Below are 13,254 nucleotides of genomic sequence, written 5' to 3'. Positions count from 1 at the left end.
ATGCATCTGGGCTCCAAGCGTCGAGAGTAGAGTCGGATCTCTGTTCAAGCTGCTCATTAGGTAAGCCAGCCACCCCATCCCCGTACCTAACTTTTACCTTTTACGAGTGAGTACATGATGTGGCTGCATTATCAGACAGCTTGAGGACTGGAGGCTTTGCTCGGCCGCCGGCTTATGGAACTTGAAGACTGGTCAACACGTGAGTTTGAACACCTTCCAGCGTGCCCTGGCTTGTCAATTTCGCGGGTCTGCCGTGATTACGGCGGGACGCGCTCATGACAGAAAAAATAAGTAGATGAAATGCAGCGACGAGGCCAGCATCACCTTGCAGACGAGGTGTTAACCGATGTGCTTGGGCGGAATGATTGGTTCATCTGGCAGAGGTCCCGGCTTTCGTGCTCTAGGTCACCCTTGCAGAGCCGGGGAACCAGGCCGCGGGAGGTGCAATCCTTCGCAGTGCACCCGCGAGGAAAGTCCTGGTAGACCTGGGTCTTGTGGTGCGTGTTCGGTCTTGTCTTTGGCCATGGCGAAACCGGTGACGGCTCGAGGACGCCGATAGCTCGGAGCAAGGCGGGGGATCGTGGGCGGACATGAACACCAGTGTGCGTTCGGTCATCTACCTTACGCAAGGGATGGGCCGGGACATGCGTGTCCCAGCAACGGCAGAAACGCAGGAGACGTAAGTACCGAGAGCGTCGAAATGAAGTGGTTCACGGGTATTGAAGTTGGCGGGCGGACGGACGACGACGCGGGTTCATCATGGACAGGGAAACAAATGAGGGACGAAACAAAACCCAGAGGAGTCGGAATGGTGCCAGGCCGTGGTGAAGACCTGCCTGCCGTCTGCAAATCTGCAAAGTCATTCGCCATCTGCGGCTTGCAGCAACGAACTCTATTTGTGATTCCCCAGCAGTTCCGGACGGCAAGAACAACATCCAGACACATTCATTGCACACTCCATCTCACCTCTCCCCGTCATATCACGGGTTTTAAGGGACCTGCCCAGCCGGGATAACACGAGAAGCGGACAAGACCGAATTGCTTTACTGCGGTAGTGGCCTAAGTAGGACCTCTCTCGTCTGCTAATTGCCTCTACTGCACCTGTATCTTACCCAGGGCATCTACCGGTAGCTTACTGTTTACCTGTCCATCCCTCCCCCACCCGGCGCCCGTTGACTTTAGCTTGAAGCGCCTCTGGCAGCCACATCCTCAACCAAAGGCCGTTCTTTATCCTCGCGTTCTCGTCCCCTTTACAGCCTCAAACTGGCTAATTAGTGGCCTCTCCTTGCCTTGACCTCGCCTCCTGAATAAATAAGAAGAATAGCACCTACGCGGTTCCGCTCTACGGGGTCTCATCCGTTTACTCCAGGTCGCAAACCTCCAGTTCTGCATAACGTGCAGCAGATTATATCTCCCTGACGACCTACAAGTCCGCTCGGCGTGTGCGGCACCAGTTCCTCTGCGCAGCTCTGAGCCTGGTCTGACCGCTCGGTATCCGTACGTCCAGCCAGCCAGGCAGGTCCAGGTAACCTACAGGGCCAGTCCACAGACGCACCCGTCCCCGTCGTCGTCCTCCGTCCTCCCCGCCGTGCCTCGCGCACATTGCATCGCATCGCATAGCATCGTCAGCTTTCGTTACACGGGCCACCACCGACAACGACCCCTTCCTTCTTTGGGGGTCCTTCCATTCCTTCCTTCTGGGGCCCAATACCAAGACATTTCAGGTTGTCTCTGGTTTCCAAGGCCACGACACCGCATTGAAGCACAGGACTTCGACCACCTTACCTAGGTACACTTAGACCAACAGACAGCCCGGCCAACGTCTGGTACGGTACCTGCAGACCTTCATCTGCTCCTGTGGTTCAGTGCATTAAGGTCTCGCACTCGCAGTCGCTGTCCATTCGGCCGACAGCTGCAATTAGACTTCTGTCTGGCAGCTCGTTCGCCTGCCGCAAGACACGGGGACTCCCAAAGTCCAAACCACACACGCAGCTCCACGACAGCCAATTCGACATCCAAGACATTGTCCAAGACATCCGCCTCAGAGAACGGGATTGTGACCACCTAATTACGAGGTGGCCCTGAGCCTGAGGAACCCCTAGACAAAAGACACTAAGGTGCGGCGGTACCCCCAGTCGACGGGACGGCCTCGGTGCACCTCTCAGCCAACAGCAGAATCTGCAGGACACTTGTGCAGGTTGCAGGCCGCGTGCAGCACCAGCCCAGCAGCATCAACAGCAGCAACTGGACGACAAGAGAGAGAAAAAAAAAGGACGGGACAGCGGCTCCTGGACCCAGACGTGGACCGTCACCCTTCGTCTGTCCTCCACCACGTCCCCAGCACCGTCTATGCGCCTTACACTTGCGTTGCAATGATCCAATAGCGTCACTCCACGCCAAATCCAGTGTCCCCCAATCACATCTCACAGCGCCCGTCTTGAGCAACTCCAACCTCCAACTTCTTCTGCCTCCCCGTCTGGTCTGGTCTGGTCTGGTCTGCCGTCAAGACCGGGACTTGATCTTACAGCGTGCCTTGCCGACCGACGAACCTTCACATTTCTATTTGCATTCGTCGCCACTTTCTTGCCGGCTGCGTGTCCAATCTGTCAGCCCACCTTTCGGCTTCTTCAACCTCGCTCACACGAGAGAAAGGGAAAGAGCACCGGGCCAAGGAAGGAAGGGAACGAAGAAAAAAACACAAGGGCACCAGCGACTGAAGGAAGGGGGAAAAAAGTGAAGACAGTGAAATTATCCCCCCTCATCAGCATCCCAGTAAAATAACAACAACAACACACACACGCACACCTTTTGGGGGCCCATTGTCGCGGCATCGAATTCCTCTCCTTACACACACCTCTCTGTCTCCCTCCTTCCCTTTCCTCCCTACCACCCCGGTCGCCATCAATCTCACCAGACCCTCATCGACTCCTCACCTTATCCGCTCTTGCGCGGTCACTACTGCGCACACTTACCATACCTGGTCCCAGCTGCCGAACAACTGACAATCCCTGGCTTCTGCCGCTTTTTTTCGCTTCGCCAGCAGTTCTCCGCCCCCCGGTCGTCGCACCCAAGTCATCTCGAGCCCAGGCCAGGCTGCCCAGCCAGCACTTCGTCTCCTATGTATTGATCCCGTCACAAACCATTCTCTTCAGCAAACGCCACCCGCATCTGTCGCGGCGCCTGGCATCGTCGGCAACATGGCTGCTCCAAGGCCTGAAGTTGGCGATATCCTTCTCGTCATACGTACGTCCATCCTCCCTATCTGCCCATACTGACCTGCTCCTCGTGAGCCCACCTGCCGCCCTCGTCCCGCCCGCCGCTGCATTCGCGTCATGCAGCTTCATCGTCTCCCCGCCTTCAGCACAACTCACCCCCCTGACCCGCGTTCTCTGAGCTGATGTGTTCTTGTCGCAGACGACTTCATTGCTCGTAGCTCCGACGAATTGAGCTTGGCCAAGGGCGACCGAGTCGAGCTCATCGAAAGAGACGATGAATTTGGCGATGGATGGTTTCTTGGCAAGCATTTGGTGAACGGCAACAGCGGCCTGTTTCCCGAAGGTAGGCTCGACCGGCCCCCGCCGCAAACGACGCGCAACTGATTTGCCCTTTCTAGTCTACACCAGACCAGCCCCGAAGACGTCTCCTACGAATAATTTCTCGAAGCCGCTGGCTACGCTCCCTGAAGGAGCAAACGAACCCAAGCACCCATCCGTTGCATCCCCGATTGATAACCAGGCTGACACGCCCACCCCTCCGCCGGCTCCCGTGTCCCCTGCCGAATCGATCGCTCCAGTCACCCTTCCCTTGAACAGCATCAAGCAGGATGTCCCTCCGAGTGAGAGTGCGCCACCTGTGGCCCATCCGCCGTCAGCCTCCCTCGGCCGTTTGAATACGAACCAAGACCATGTTTTGAACGAGACGCTCAACGTCATCGAGGAGCACATCACCGATCTACGCTCCAAGCCCAGCAACGGCGGAATGCGCGCCCCTCCCACTGATTCCGGAAGCGAATACAGTGCCACTATCGACCACCGTTTATCCTACATCCATGGCGAGGAGACAGACGAAGAGGAGGAGGGCATGCACAGCCGGTCGGAAGTTGAGGCTTGGTCGGCTGACGAGGTCGCCGAATACCTGTTCACAGTCGGCGTCGAGAAGTCGCATTGCGAGGTGTTCCGAGACCAAGAGATCTCCGGCGAAGTCCTTTTGGGCATGGACCAGAGCTCCCTGTTCATCAAGGCTTTCGAGCTGGGTTCCGTCGGAAGGAGACTCAAGACGTGGCAGAAGATTAAGAGTCTTCAAGACGAGTGCAACAATATCGGGGTCGCGACTAGACGCACGACGCAGACTTACGGTAGCGAGATCGGTTCGGAAGATGCCAAGCGTTCGCGGAGTCGGGCGGATACCCTGACGAACTCCATGCCCAGGATGACACCGGTTGACGACAGGTCCATGTCACTGAGTAGCAAACGGTTGTCCTTCTCCCAAACGCCCAAGTTGGACACCTCTCTGGTGTCACCGGTATCACCCATTGCTGATAGCCCTACGCGGCCTTCGCACATGAAACGACCTTCGGCTGCCTCCGTCAGGGATTTGCATCACTCCCGCCGACACTCATCATCGACCGACTTCCGTTTGACAGGAACGACAATGGGCAATGCCGTAACACCCAAGCTGGCTACGAGCGGGACGTTTCCTCAGGCAGCAGATGGGGCCCATAAGAAGCAGCCTTCGTTCGACAGGAATTGGACCCTTGGCAGTGCTTCCCAGAGACCGCTTTCCTCTACTGGTTTCCAAGACGTTATGCAGCAGTCTGGTCTTCATGCCCCGGATTCTAACCTCGACACCGATCGCGGATACTTCAGCGGCACTGATGTTGACGGCCGACGCCGAAACGTACTTAAGAAGCGTGACAGCACGGCCAGCCACGCCAGGAAACACAGCTACGCCGACGAGCAACGAGTTCGCAGCGCAACTGCCATTTCGAGACATTCTAGATTCGGCAGCATCGACTCAACCCGTGACTCCGTCGCTTCGCCAGCCGCGCAGAAGTATTACGGTTTGCAGTCCAACAGCCACAGGAGGACTGCCTCGACAAGCACCACTCAATCAGCCCGTCCTGCACCTCCGGTTAAGGACACAGGAGCCCCTAGCGTCACAAAGCTCGACGGCGCCACCTCCAAGACCCGCGAATCGCCAGCGCCAATGTCTCCAGCAGCACGCCAAGGCATTCATGCGGAATGGTTGTCTGCTGTCGTCAAGCCTTCCGTGAAGGTCACTGGCCTGCGCGCCATCTCCGATTCGGTTTCTGGAGACCGCAACAAAATGTCCTCCCCCTCCCCTGTCATCACTTCTTCTGTCGACTCTCCTTTGAAGGCGGACTCGCCTATGCACTCGCCCGCTAGAACCGGATCGAGTACTCCTTCAGCTGGGCCAAGCTTCGAGCTGGATTCTCCAGATGCTGCGAAGAGCCCGAGCACCGCGACCACCATCGCAAGCAAGGGCAGCAGGAAGAAGGGTAAGAAGGAGACGAGTGCCTACCAACGTGGTCTGCAAAAAGTCAGCCCTGCAGAGGCTGTGAAAGAAGCGGATTACAGTGGTTGGATGCGCAAGAAGAGTTCTAACCTCATGACGACCTGGAAACCCAGACTGTTCGTCCTCAAGGGACGTCGCCTGGCCTACTACTATTCAGAGAACGATGACCAGGAGAAGGGCCTCATCGACATCTCCTTCCACCGTGTACTCCCGGCTGACAACGAGCGACTGACTGGACTCCATGCCACACTCACTGGTGCTGGCGCTGCGGCACACAACGATTCCTCAGTGGAGAAGGGCGACGACGCCATGTTCATCTTCAAGCTTGTCCCACCGCGCGCAGGCCTCTCCCGTGCTGTCAACTTCACTAAGCCAACCGTCCACTACTTTGCTGTCCCCAACCTCAAGCAAGGCAGGCTGTGGATGGCGGCCCTCATGAAGGCCACGATCGACCGAGATGATACCCAGGCGATAACAACGACGTATCAACAAAAGACGATTTCCTTGGCCAAGGCTCAGCAACAGCGCCACCGTCCACCCGCACTGATGAATCTCAATGATGCGGAAGAGGAGAGGAAGCGACTGGAGGCGAAGAAGAATCCAGATGTCCTGGGCATCACATTTGGTGAGACTGATAGTGGAGTTTCAGGTCTGGAGAAGCCGACCTTCAAGGTTGAGCCGGCAAGTGCAAGGAAGTTGGCCTTTGACCAGGAGAATAACGGCGTGGCTGGAGCACCACCACAAAGTGCTTGAGGATGTTGATTGTGGTGAGGTCGTTCACAGCGCTTAATTGGGTTCCCTTTTCCTTCGTTTCTTGTACCATGCAACTTTCTATATATACCTTTGTCATGTATGAGGGACACGAATCCGCATAGGGGCGGCGTATTTGGGACTGCTTGAAGAGAGTCCAGAGAGATCCAGCAACGAGGGCCGTGGACACTGGACATACAAGCGGATAATTTTTCACACACACAGGCTATTCCCTTTGTTTTTAGCTTTTCCTTGCCTTCCAGCCATTGAGTTTAAACCTCAGCAGAGGTGGCGGGCTCAAGTGGCAGCACAGGATGGGGCTGTACATACGCAGGAGTAGGTAGGGATGGAGGGGGCTTTTGGAAGTTTTGGAAGAGGAGTCTTGATGTGCCCTGAGGCAAAAAGAAAGCCGACGACTGGAGTCGGCAAAAGGAGCCTCCTATACCCCAAGACGGCGGGTACGCATGCCATGAATAGTGGATGATAATCAACCAATTTCCTAAGCCTTGGCTGTCTGAAAAAGTGATTGATGTGTGTGCGCTGCAAGCTTGGTGATGGAGACCTTCGTGGCCAGACCAGCCACAGCTGAACTCTGAGCCCGCGAGGTGTATGGTACACTGTGCTCCTCCGCCGCAAACCAGCTCACGGATGACAGATATGCCCTATTGATGCCTCTTCTTGTCTCCCGGGGTGCGACAATATGTGGGTGCTGTACGATCTTGCCGCACTCATTCACGGTTCACAAACCACTCAGAGGCGAAGACGCATCACCATGTCGCTAAACCACAACACCGCATTTTAGAGTAAATAGCTGTTGTTGCCTTTGCTACCGAACTGCCTATTGTTTTTCCATAGTCGTCCTCGCGTCACAAGCGCAAGCATATCAAAAAATGCCTGCCCAAACGAAAGGTCAATCCACAAAAGACCAATTATTTCGGTAAACCAACAACAAATGCGGGGAAAAAAAGTCCAAGGCCTTCCTTCCTATCGTTTCCTTTCCCTTCCGATCCATTCCAAGTGCAGTTACTCGAGAGCTTCCATACCAAGTAGACTCGCCATCCTTGTCGTCGTATAAGATTGCCATTCCAATCGGCCAAAACGAAGTTTGAGGGCCCAGGCCTGGGTGCCTGCTATTAAGACTGCAAGACAGCAAGATGAGCGAGAAGACACAGAACATCGTCAAGTAATTTAGAACCAATCGTCGTCGTAGCCGGGAGCAGGGCTCTTGGGAGCGGAGGTAGGGGCAGTCGCGGCACGCTGGAAGCGACGAGGGGCGCGACGGAGGCTCTGAACCTGCTCGCCGCTACCTCTCTGGCGTCCTTGGCCAGTACCTCCGCCGGTGACGGTGCCGGTGCCGGTGCCAGGAGCAGGGACGGAAGGAGGAGGCCGGGTTGGGCAGGGAGGCGTGTTCTCGCCGTCGGCAGGGCCAGCCGGGGCAGGGTAGCCGGCGGGGGGAGCGGGATAGTCGGCCTCGGCGATGCTGTGGGCGGCCAGAACCTGGCGGCGCTGCTCACGGGTCAGAGGGACGGGTTCGAAGTTGTCGGGCAGAGGAGTGTGGTTGTTTTGCATGTAGGCGTAGCCAAACTGCAGAGCCTCCTCGTTGTAGGAAGGATCGTCCCAGGGCTCCTGCTGCTTAGAGCTGCCAGCGGTGGAAGTCGAGGCGCGGCCGGGCTTCTGGTACAGATGGTCATTCTCCTCGGCGAAGAAGTCATCGAGTTCGCCCATCATCGCATCTGTCGTTTTGGCGGCCGCAACGCGGGGCCGGTAGGCGGAAGCCGGGGTGGGCGGGAGTGTTGGTCCACCACTATGGTGGCGAGCTCCGGCGAGCGGCTGAGTTTGGGGGTAGTGTCCGTTGAAGTCAACAGTCTGAGGAACGACACGAGAAGAACCTCCATGCGTGTAAGCAGCCTGCTTCTTCTCAGGAGACTGTCGGATCAGGTCATTGTAGTCATCCTGGATCAGGTCCTGGTAGTCGCCAGCAGTAAAGCTCTGGCGGTCTGAGTTCTGAGCGCCATGAGAAGTTTGAGTAGTAGGCCGGGATACTTCAGCGGTTTGAGAAGCCTGCGAAGCCTTCGCAGCTTGAGCAGCTTTGGCGGCCGCGACAGCAGCCTCAACCTCCTTGCGCTTCTGGCGGTATGCAGCCTCCTTGAGCCAGGCATCAACCGGGCCAGGCTGGTTCTTCGTGCCGAAGAAAGCATTGAGCTCATCTCTGGAAGGTCCCTGGTCACCGCCGGGCTGTGTCTCCTTCTCTGAAGCGCTAGAGGCTGACTTCTTTCCGCGCTTGTCGCGAGCAGAAGCTTTATTCTTCTTACCACCGGCGGGGGAAGAGGACTTGTTGGAAGGAGCGTCCGACTGCTTGTGGTTCTGAGCATTCTTGTTCTGGGGCCGGCTGAAATTGACGGAGCCAGCCTTCTGACGGGTGAAAGACGCACTTTGTTTGCGGTTGTCCTTAATACCAGTCTCGCCAGGATCAATTCCAGGAGCCTCAGAAAGCACATGCTCAACGCGATGCTTGCCCTTGTTCACCTTTAGCTCACCGGGGAGCTGAGGAGCCGGCGTACGAGGGGTGTCCCTTTCTTTAATCTCAGAGTCGTCGACTGAAGGCTGCTTCATGCGCGACGGAATGCGAAGGGGTGCCGGCTTCAAGGTGTGGCAGGCAATAGAGTCGGCGCTGTAAGCCATTTCGTCAAAAGCAGGAACAGGCTGAGCCTTCTTGCCAAAGCCGGGCTTGATGTCAGACTTCTTGACATTGGTCGAGATCTGGTCGCGGATCGACTTCATATTTTCGAGATGAACAATGCGGCCCGCGGCATGAGCAGCGTTGACGGCCTCATGAACGCGGCGATCAGCGTCTCTCTTCTCCTTCTGCTTCGCGGCGGCCTTTGCGACCTTGGCAGATTCACCGTCGGAGAGCTCGTCATCTGAGATGTGGAGATAGTTGCGGACGCCGCCCTAGAACGCAGCAACTTCCTCCGGATTTCTCTGGATGAACGGGAACGCCTCTCCACCGTTGCCGGCTTCACTGTCCTTGTTCGCCTCGGCGCCGACTTTCTGAGTCAAGTGCTGGCTCATCGGCTGATTGGGACCCTGGGAAGACGGGATGGCTGCTTCATCAGACTCATTGTATGTCTGGGAGGTGCTGTCATGGTCGTAGTCGGTGCTATCGCTGTCGGACGATTGACTGTCAGCAGGCGTGACCGAGATGGACTGATTCTGCGAAGGGACCAAGGTGGCGGAGGACGAAGCAGAGCTGGCCAGGCTTTCGTCGTGAGAAGTCTCGTGGGAAGCATTGCGGCGGCGAGGAGCCTGATCCTTGCCAGAAAAAGACTGATTGACCAGACTAGGCATCTGGGTAGCAGAAGATACCTGCGGCGCGTCGGGGTCAGGCAGAGACCGCCAATGATCGATCTTGGCGAACGTCTCGGGATATTGGCCTCGCAGCGTCCATTCTTTCTGGGTAGGCTGCGTGGAAGTTGAAGACGAAGGCTTCTGGTCGATGGGATCAATACCCTCGCGCTTTGCTGCCTTCTCTGCCTTCTTCTGGGCCTTCTTCCGGGCCTTCTTGTTGGCGCGACGAGAGGGCTTCGTGCTGGCCTCAGACGGTGTGCTCGAGACGTTGTTCTTTGACGGATCCCCCTTCTTGAGTGCCTCAGCTGCCTCCTGCTGCAGACGTTCCTGCTTTGCGGATGGGTGGCGCTCCTCATAGGCCTCGTGAGACTTGGCGAGAGTGTTGTGCAGCTCGAGCTTAGCCGCCTTCAACAATGAAGCACCTTCGTCCTGCTCAATAGGAAGAACCTTCACCTTCTCCTTGTTTCGCTTGGGAGGGACATAGTTATCCAAGCAACGAGCGAGGGGCTCGGTTTTGTAGAACTCCTGCATTTTGAGCAACTCCAATTCACCCTCTTCAACGGTCTGGGTCTTGGGAACGACTGCGTGAGAGGTTGGGCCAGGGGCAAGGTTAGAGCTGATCGTATTGATTGAATCGTCGACGGGTGCCTTTGTCTTGATGCTGTCGATGGGCGAGGATGGTGCGTCGTTCATCGAATCTGCCATTGTGTCGGACTTGTCAGGAGCTTCGTCGCAGCCGCCGCCCTCGAACTTTGCTACCATGGCCTTGACTGAGGAGGCAGTAGAAACTTGTCGATTGCGCGAGGTGGGCAGAGGAGTTGTAGGAAGCGGAGGTGCTATGCCAGCGACAACGTCCCGCTTACGATTGATAACACTCTGGCTCTGTGGGAGAGGAGAGGGAAGGGTGCGATGAGTTGCAGATGCAGAGATTTCCTGGGGAGACGAGGGTGAGGAAACTTTTCGGCCCAGGTTGGCAGAAAAGCTGTCAGGAAATCGAGGAACTGGGCGCTTCCTATCGAGGACGCTGGTCTCCGCTTCAGCATCAGCTTCAGCCGGAAGCTTCTGCAGGGACGCTTCGTGGGGCGTCATCCAGTTCATTGCCACAGTGATAAGTACGCAGGCGCAAGGCGCGATTTGGAATGATTAACTGAGATGAGACGCATGAGTGAGGTAACAAGATGAGTTCAGGAGGATACTTACAGCAACGAAAGGCTGTGTGAGTGATGCTGCAAAAATAGTAGTAGCACGCTTGGTAACTGTAATGGTAATGATGAGAATGGGGGAGAAGAGAGAAATGAGCGTTCAAGCAAGGGGTGTGAGGGGATTTTCACAACCCTTGGGAGAGATAGGTTTGTGAAAATTGAGAGTGGCTTTTGTGGTTGTGAATTCTCTGAGGTTGGGTAGAAAAGCGTGAAAGCCAGGAAGGGTAGGCGCAACAAGGAGCACCTTCCCTTGCAACTTCCTTTACCAATTCGAAAGGCCTCTGCACTAGACCACTCAGCAGACAGATACTTAGGGGGCTCATGGTTAGGAACTAATGGATCTGGGCTATCTACTGTTCAACAAGATGGGATAACCAAGAGGAGGGGAGGGATGCTAGAATCTTATCAATGCAAACCTGATAGAAATGCTACTATAAACAGACTTTTCACTACCTGGTAGAAGTATGTTTGAGTTTAAGACTTTATAATTCCTACTGATCAGCCTTTCAAGTTCAATAGCTCATTACTACTTACAGAAATCCGTTGACAAACCCTTTGGCTTGATATTTAGTCGCCCACATAATCCATCAGGCTTAAAACAGTGATACCAAACTTTGCTGTTACGCCGTAAGTTGTCGTAAGAGATTCAAAGCATTGATATCAGCAGCAGATATCCATGATCTTCGATAATCGGCCACTTGACCGACTGTCTATGACGTTGCATGCCCGAAGTAGGAGGAGCACTAGGTGGCCATGAGAGCGCAAGCATCACGAATCGCATGCTGGTTTTTCATCAGAAGGCAGTTAGTGAAACTCCAGCGTTGATTTTCGGTGAAAGCTATAAACGAAGGTGTCATGCTGAGATGCTGCAGGAAGATCGTGGGTCGTCGTGGTGTTTGTATCTATGGTGTTGTTGGATCGCTCTTTCCTAAGCCCAGCATTGCGGTGCACGGACCATAAATAAGACCCACCATCCCGGCGGCGGCATCCTCCGTCCCTTCTCAGGGTTCCACGTTGCTCGAAAGTCCCCCCCATCAGTGAATAGCCAAGGGGAACACATCGCAGCTGTCTAGCATTTGGCGTTCGACATCAACGACGAACATCCGACCTCAACACAACCGCCAATATGGACCCCTACTCTGCCGAAGGCGAATTGATCAACATCCACAACCACTTCCACCAAGGTCAATACCAGGAGGTCATCGACTACGACACCTCCGCCCTTTCTCCCGAGAATGAGCTTCCCGCACGAGTCCTAGTCCTCCGCGCCCGCGTTGCTCTGGGCCAAGCCGAAGATGTCATCGCCGATGTTCAGGGAGAGAAAGAGCCCGAGCTGGTTGCAATTGGTGCTCTGGCCGAGAGTGCCTTGGGAAAGACGGAGTCTGCAGTGAAGACGATTGAGAAGCTCGCCGCGTCCGAGGGAGAGAATGTCACAGTCCAGATTGTTGGAGGTACCGTCTTGCAGGCGGCAGGAAAGTCAGAGGAGGCACTTGCGCTGTTGTCGCAGCACCAGGACAGCCGTGAGTAATGAACGCGTGGCTTAGATTGGCTCCAGCTAATTTATATTACGCAGTTGACGCCGTTGCCTTGATCGTCCAGATCCACCTTCAGCAGAACCGAAACGATCTCGCTCTGAAGGAGGTCACCGCCGCCAGGAGATGGGCCCAGGATAGCTTGCTGGTCAACCTGGCCGAGTCGTGGGTTGGTCTGCGACAGGTACGATATCCATACTTCAGACGGAGACACTGTGCTAAGATGTAATAGGGCGGAGACAAGTACCAACAGGCTTTCTACGTGTTCGAGGAGCTTGCGCAGGCGCCAGCAACATCTTCGATCGCGACGCTGGTGTCCCAGGCTGTTGCTGAGCTGCACCTCGGACGTGCAGAGGAGGCACAGTCTGCCCTGGACCAGGCTGTCTCGAAGAACCCCAACTACGCCGAGGCTATTGCCAACCTGCTTGTGTTGACGGTCATCTCTGGCAAGGATCCCAAGGAGTTTACGGAGTAAGTGTCGCCCCTGTCCGAGGCAATGGGGTCGATTTGCTAACCACTTGAACACAGGAAGCTCAAGGCAGCGGATCCCCAGCACCAGTTTCTCGTGGATTTGGAGGAGAAGAGCGCGTTGTTCGACAAGGCAGCAACCAAGTACAGCGCCAAGGTGTCGGCATAGGCTGTAGTTTGAGGTACTGCTGATGAGGCATAATGTTAGGCGTACGGTTTAGAGGAACTCAAATGGATACATCGGCTCGGAAAAGCGCAACGAGACCACCCGAATTACTATTTTCCGCTTGAAGATACCCATCCCGTTCTACTCGGTATTCCAAAATTCGTTCTCGTCCAGAGGCGGGCAACCCGCCAGTGATCGGCAGGCCTCGAAGGGTCCTATGTTTGTCGTTCTGGTCTGGACACCTGTTGGCCCC

The 13,254-nt window shown here is 55.7% G+C and overlaps 3 protein-coding genes across 3 annotated transcripts; 2 read left to right on the top strand and 1 right to left on the bottom strand.

Annotated features, from left to right (window-relative positions):
- Window positions 1-3,197: 3,197 nt before the first annotated feature.
- Window positions 3,198-6,288, top strand: GCG54_00011969 (Protein BOI2; the record flags this gene model as incomplete). The annotated part of the gene is made up of 3 exons (XM_045411857.1): window positions 3,198-3,243; window positions 3,415-3,558; window positions 3,614-6,288. The coding sequence occupies 3 exons, from the start codon at window positions 3,198-3,200 to the stop codon at window positions 6,286-6,288; spliced, it is 2,865 nt and encodes a 954-aa protein (XP_045266730.1).
- A 1,185-nt stretch (window positions 6,289-7,473) lies between these two features.
- GCG54_00011968 (uncharacterized protein) lies at window positions 7,474-10,731 on the bottom strand (the record flags this gene model as incomplete). Its single annotated transcript, XM_045411856.1, has 2 exons — window positions 7,474-9,206; window positions 9,294-10,731. 2 exons carry the CDS (start codon window positions 10,729-10,731, stop codon window positions 7,474-7,476), a joined length of 3,171 nt encoding a protein of 1,056 aa, XP_045266729.1.
- Window positions 10,732-11,961: 1,230 nt separating this feature from the next.
- GCG54_00011967 (Coatomer subunit epsilon) lies at window positions 11,962-13,004 on the top strand (the record flags this gene model as incomplete). Its single annotated transcript, XM_045411855.1, has 4 exons — window positions 11,962-12,355; window positions 12,409-12,551; window positions 12,600-12,838; window positions 12,896-13,004. The coding sequence occupies 4 exons, from the start codon at window positions 11,962-11,964 to the stop codon at window positions 13,002-13,004; spliced, it is 885 nt and encodes a 294-aa protein (XP_045266728.1).
- Window positions 13,005-13,254: the final 250 nt, after the last annotated feature.

The sequence above is a fragment of the Colletotrichum gloeosporioides genome, assembly GCF_011800055.1.
Source record: "Colletotrichum gloeosporioides strain Lc1 chromosome Unknown consensus_28, whole genome shotgun sequence".
Taxonomy (NCBI): domain Eukaryota; kingdom Fungi; phylum Ascomycota; class Sordariomycetes; order Glomerellales; family Glomerellaceae; genus Colletotrichum; species Colletotrichum gloeosporioides.
This window is presented reverse-complemented; position numbering and strand designations above follow the sequence as displayed.